This window comes from Loa loa, assembly GCF_000183805.2.
Source record: "Loa loa unplaced genomic scaffold supercont3.4, whole genome shotgun sequence".
Lineage (NCBI taxonomy): Eukaryota > Metazoa > Nematoda > Chromadorea > Rhabditida > Onchocercidae > Loa > Loa loa.
In genome coordinates, this window is record NW_018108184.1 from 527,819 (window position 1) to 534,339 (window position 6,521).

General features: G+C 31.4%; 1 protein-coding gene across 1 annotated transcript in view; it reads right to left on the reverse strand.

Annotated features, from left to right (window-relative positions):
- LOAG_16464 (hypothetical protein) overlaps positions 1-6,384 on the reverse strand; it is a gene marked incomplete at its 5' end in the record, with an annotated part of 19,374 nt that extends 12,990 nt beyond the window's left edge. Inside the window, 16 exons of the mRNA XM_020449115.1 lie at positions 349-447; positions 672-807; positions 1,132-1,289; positions 1,460-1,703; positions 1,904-2,006; positions 2,222-2,354; positions 2,489-2,597; positions 2,930-3,061; positions 3,467-3,768; positions 4,016-4,116; positions 4,463-4,618; positions 4,753-4,843; positions 5,056-5,202; positions 5,722-5,841; positions 5,946-6,009; positions 6,191-6,384. Coding sequence (XP_020307429.1) covers positions 349-447; positions 672-807; positions 1,132-1,289; positions 1,460-1,703; positions 1,904-2,006; positions 2,222-2,354; positions 2,489-2,597; positions 2,930-3,061; positions 3,467-3,768; positions 4,016-4,116; positions 4,463-4,618; positions 4,753-4,843; positions 5,056-5,202; positions 5,722-5,841; positions 5,946-6,009; positions 6,191-6,384 — 2,289 coding nt within the window. The remainder of the gene's footprint in view (positions 1-348; positions 448-671; positions 808-1,131; positions 1,290-1,459; positions 1,704-1,903; positions 2,007-2,221; positions 2,355-2,488; positions 2,598-2,929; positions 3,062-3,466; positions 3,769-4,015; positions 4,117-4,462; positions 4,619-4,752; positions 4,844-5,055; positions 5,203-5,721; positions 5,842-5,945; positions 6,010-6,190) is intronic.
- Between the last annotated feature and the right edge of the window lie 137 nt (positions 6,385-6,521).

The window sequence follows — 6,521 nt, forward strand, 5'->3', positions numbered from 1 at the left end:
TAAAGCCTACTGGCATTAAAAATACCTTTACATAACGGTCTACCAAGTTTAAAAAATGCCAACCAACGATAACTTGACTAATATTTTCTCCTAACGAAAAAAAACCCATTTCGCTACAGAGTTTCCAACGCTATAGATTAGTGCACCAAATGATTTGATGCTTGGTTTTTCGAAAAAAAAAAAAGAAGATACGGATATCCGGCATATTTAGAGTTACATAAAGATTAGACAACCCTGATCATACGATAAGATGTTCTTTTTCTAAAACTACTGAACTGTTTTCAGTGCTTAAGCAAGACCTTTTTATTTATTCCTGTTTAATTTTGAAATGAATTCATGAAAAATCACCTCATCTGACAAAGTTTTCAAATAAACTTTCCACATTTCGATGACAATAATTCCTAACGGTGTAAAAGCACGCAAAACAATTAACATTTTATCAGCAGTCTGAAATTTGAAATTTACATTACCACTTTATATTTGGCAAGCAAAACCCAAAAAATTTCGCAACACCTCTATATTATGCTCATAAATTTGAAATCCATTTCATATCCGATTTATAAATTATATGAATTCACACTAATTGTTAATTCTTGTTTCATTCGTAAGATTCTTGCCTTCTATTCAATTTATTCAAACTATTGCTCATTTGTAAACATTTAAAAATCAACCTGATCAAGGAAATCGGTGCCATCTACTTTGATCATTGCCATTACTTTACAGAGACTTGATGCTAGTATCAGTCGCTCGTCATAGAAGCGATCATCATTGACAGCTTGCCGAAAGTGTAACAAAATTCCCAAATAACTGAAAAATATGAATAACTGAAAAATATGAACTGAAATCTATAGACACCTACATTTTCCTAAAACGATATTATTGACTATTGATGTGCACCATCCAGTTACCAAATGATAGTTAAATTACTCATACATATCATTTCCATTTTCTGTAATCACTTTTTTCCACTGCTCATTCACCCAATGGAAACAGTTTTTTCAGTGGATGAGAACTAAAACGTTGACAACTGGCAAAAATCAACTGTTTCAACAGTAATCATGAAATACTCGTGAGAATAACAACTACTAACGATCTTTTTTTCGCGAAAAAACAAAAACTGTAAAAAGAAACCTTTCTCTAATGAAGGCGGTAAAACTGAACGGACAATTTCGACCGTAGGTTAATTTATGCAAATTCTTAATATGCATTATTGCTTTCTCTTCATGAACGGATAAATGTTGCAGCAAACAAACAGTACATTCATAAGCTTTTTTTGAAACCAGTGTAGACTAAAAGTAAAAAAGAATTAAAATGAAAGTCAATATTTTAGCAAAAATTTCAAGTTAAAAATCAAGATTCTAAAGCGGAACTATTTTAAAAGGAAATAGGAATCCTTTTGCTGTACTCTTTTAGTTAAGATGATTAAGAATAAGTAAATGACAGATCCATCAGTACATACCCAATTGCAACCTCCTTTTGTATAAACGCTAATAAAATTTAGAGCATTCTGCATAACTTGAGTGGATAAATCCTTTAAAAGATGTTTGACTAATAATAACGGCAAAGATTCCTCCATCAATATTTCTGGTTGTATTCGTCGTAGTCGTGCGATAGTATCCAACGCCATTTGCACTTTTTCCTTTTCTGCTATGCAATCCAGCAGAAGGGAAGTAACAACTTCAGGACAACCATCTCGCATGAAACTATAAGAGATAAGAAATGAGAATGAAACGTAATTTTTAAATTTGATACTATATTTTAAAATTTGCGAACAGTCAACAATTTTGCTCCCTTAAGCAAAATTTATGCCAGATATGGATGGCCCGAAAAAATTAGTCTTATTACTTTACATTATTTTTTTCACTTCCAGAAATCTCGTCAGAATATAGTGATAGTTGTTTACCTTTCCATATCATCCCTCGAGAAATCAAATACTTCAACAACAACACTTAAGGCGTATTCGATACTTCTTCCAAATCTTTCATCAACAAACTGCGAAAAACTACCTCAAAAATCATTGAAAATTTTTGTATAATTATTCAAATATAAGTCACCGTAAAACACAAAAGTTAAGCAATACAAGCTAAAATATGAAGCTAACTTAAAAATACAACTAAATTCATCCGTTAATGAAGATGTCAGTACATAATTACATAGGAAAACACTATTACAACTTATTTTTTAGCGACGATACTTTCCAAATAAAATTCATATATCTCACCTCGTTTTAGAGGCCTTGTTCCTTCAGAATATTCGAAGATTATCCGTTTGGTAAGACTTTCCATTATGTATTTCTTTTTCCGAAGAAACCACTGTCGAGGATGCAAATTAGGAGCGTATTTTTCCATACGATCCTGCAATTTAAGTAACTTCTATAATGAAAAACTTCCGAAATTTTGACAAACTTCAAGACCTCGATATTTCGAAAAAGACTGTACATTCAGAAACTAAGTACAAAAAAAATTAAATAAAATTTTAATCAACTAACCTCAACAGCATGCTTGATTTCAGCGACAATAAATGCATAATCAGGTACAACTGCAATATTCAGAAGCTGATTTAAGCACATCAGAAAAAGATTGTCATTTTGCGAATTACTGAAAAATACCCTTTTGAAACATGAAAATCAAGAAAATTATGGGAACACTGGCGCCTAATATCGATAAAAACACCATGAACATTTGTGATGAACCAAATTATACTATTTTCTTTCTTTCACCCAATCCATTTTCTCTTCTCCTTCTTTTCTTTTTCTATTTTGCCACATTTTCAAAGCTTCCGCAACCAAAAAAATTGAAGAGAGTGGAAATAGCATTTTGATATCGAACGTATGCATATACGACGAAAGCATAAAAGAAGTAACAAGAGCACTGCAAACTTTTAACCAGCTGGCTCAGTTAACTTAAAAATTTGCTCAATTACTACTTACACCAAACAGGATATTGCATGTAATCTGAAATTATCGAACGCCTTTGGCAATTTTTGTAGATCACCAATAACTCGCAGTACTTCATTCTGAACACTTTCAAGTTTCAGTTCCATCATCGGTTTTAAGCACCATCTAAACTGTTTTCTATGTTTACTTGTTCCGCTAAAAAATTAGAAAAAATTGAAGATGAAAAAAAATCTACGTTGTATCTGTAAAACTGAAAAATGTATCCTTTTTCTTCAATTTCAAAACAGTTTATAATAACAACTATGTATTTCATCAGGAATGTCCGACCACACAATATAGCATGTTCTGTTTCAACAAAGTAACCTATGACCACCCCCATTCTATTTTTCTTCCCATGCACTCTGAGATAAGCTCTCTGTAACATAGGAACACCATTATTTGGATCTCGCTCAAGGCCTCTAAAATAACCGTTATGATTTGAAAATGTCACATAACCATCGCGAATAATTTTTTAAAAATTTGGAAGTCTTCATGATAATTCTGGATGATTAAAAGTTGAAAACAACGTACTGAAATCCGGATCGTAGATCTTCGTCAGTTTCTTTCATCAAAATCAATGTACAAAGCATTTCTGTTTCATATCTTTTCAATAATGTGAAGGAAATATGATTTAGCAATGAGGCCAACAACTCAGAGCAACCTAATTTTGCCGCATTATTACCATGTATGGCTTTTTTTATAAGTTCAAAAATTTTGTCCAGGTTAATTTCCAAATTTCGATTAGCAGTTTGTTTTCGTCGACACATCATACATATCTCATCATCGGCTAATCGTTTCTCCATACTAACAAAACACAATGTTCTTGCTACCGCCTAAATAAGATACTATAAAAATAATATACTATATTATCAGACATAAATATAGTCGGACAACCCACATAGCTAATTAGATTGCTAAAGTTATATGGTTATTCAAAAAAGTCTTCCTTATCAGTGATGAGCGTTATGTATGATACGTCTAATCGAGATCACAGAATCTCCACAAAACTGCTTTATTTTGAACAGTCACTAGTAAGAATTACAGTTGCTAACAACATAAAAAACCATAAAATCACTTTACTTTTAAAACGGCAGGACACAATTCAGTTTCATCATCATTTTGAAGTGCGTGCATTCCATGATAAAGCACATGATTTAGAAGAAATTCGAATTCATTCCTGTCTGCAACGATCAGAAATGCACAATAAAAAAATCATGAATTCTACCAAAGATGATTTTATTTATCACAGAGACTTTATTATTCTTATTAGTCACTAAAAAAACCAAATAAATGATCATTAACTCGACGAAATAAAAATTCAAAAAATTACTGGATCAATAAAGCAGTGAGATGGCTCAACGTATGGGATCATAGGCCTTTTATATGCAGTTTATAAGCAGTTATAATCATCGTAAGATATCACGCTATTAAATGAGATAAATAATTTCCAACGACCAGTCATTCGCCGATTATAGATGGAAATCTTTCTTTTATTTGAAAATAAAAGAATGTTTCTGAAAGAATAACCTGTTGAGAAAATGAAAGTAGGAAAATGTTCTACAGCTGTTCTCAGTAATGATATTTCGATTGATGTTAAAGCTGCGATGTATACTCTGCGACGCCATTCCGGACAAACATTCAAATGACCCAATGCTGGGATCGTATTCGCTTTGATATCAGGTGCTGAAATTTAAATTCCATTGTAGTTTTTGCATCAGATAACTTAAATTTCAAAAGGCTTAGAAAACTGCAGAATATTTTATTTTATCCCTTCCTTACTGCTCGAAACTATTTCGGACAAGAATGAAAAAATTTACAGAGATATTGACTGCAACGTAACGATAATTTGTAAATTTGTGATAACGCTGGTAACGCTAGATCAAAATGTTTCAGATCAGCAACCAACTCCTGCAAATTACAGATTTCATTTATATGAATATGATTTTTTAATAAGCATTATATAAAGGCTGATTACGACAATTGATATTATAAGATGTCTCCAATGCTATGGCTTATAAGATCAAATATTTATTACAATTTAAAAATCTGCATTTCAGCTTGTATGGAATTTAGCACTAAAACAATGCAATTATCTGTACTAAACAAAACGAAAATACTACCGTTGTTTGGAGCCATGGTAATGACATAACAGCAAGCCAGAAGTCTACTCCCGTTTCGACACGCTCAGTAAACGATGAAATGAGTGAAATTAATGCAGCTAAAGCCTCTCTACCAATATGTGGCATCTTTGAAATATTTTCAATTATCTAAATAAAATTAAGATGAAGAAACCACAAATTTCATCGCAGTAAATAAAGATTAAACCCCTAGTATTAGCAATAAACACCACATAGTATTTTATTTAATTTCTAGAATTGTTACAATAAGATTCATTTGTCGATAAAAGAATCAAAGTGAGTGAACATGATTCTATTCGAACTATTATGTAAGTCTAACTACTATAAACATTGAACGCTACTGTGAATTGCTGAGAATGGTTTTACTTAAATCACCTTTCTTCATCTTTTAACTTTATATTTACAGCTCGTGAAAAATCAATCTCTATGTAAACTGAGCGATGAAAGGCAGTCTTTCCTTCTAAATTTGTAACACACTCATTTTCTACAAATACGAAAAATTTCATTGAACCATAAAAAAACTAAATTCTTACATCACGAAAATAATGCAACAATAAGTTACAACAAAGAAGTAATGATAAATTATGTAGTTCAGTGAATGTCTCTCATAAAAATGAAGCAAGCATTAAAACTCAATTAAAAACTAACCTCTATCACTTCTGCAGTTTCTGGAATAACCTTGGCAATCAAAATATTGCCTTTATCTTTCTCCATTATTTGTTTTAGTGCCACAATCATCATCTCCCTCATTCGCAAATATTTTGTCATCTGAATTTTTTATGTCTCCAAATTAAAAGAAAAAATTACTGAGTTCTTGGAAAAAGTTTGTGTTTGTGATACAAAGTTTGTGACATAAAGATACATTTGCATACCTCACTTTTAATATAACGTTGTCGGGCAAATGCTAATTGTTCACTAAGTTCATTCAGTAACAGCCTGTAAAAAACTTTTGAAAAATGATGAAAAAATGATACTAGAGATTTCTAGTAATATCGAAAACCCAAAAAATACACTGCAGTATTTCAATGATTTGGAAAAAGAACCTCTATGAGCCTTTTAAGCCACTATTACTAATATTTAGTAGCAAAAATATCAAATAATATAAAACCATACTTACGATGAATTGATATCATTATATTCCAGCACCACGAAAATGAACTCGAATAATTCACCGATGTTCTCGGCTTTTATTTGTAATTCACATTGAAAAATTTTCCTCACTATAATGTACAAATAACTGCATAGATCACAATATTCTTCCCGAACGCTCTTTTCAACTCGTAGGTTTACAGAGCATAAATCGATTAACATATTAACCAAACGCTCATCTGCAATTAAAAACTATGAGAAGGGTCGATACGAGACAAACAATAAAGATCCAAAACTGTTTCATACATCTTATACATCATACAATCAATACTTGTAAAGATAATAAACACTTATTTTTG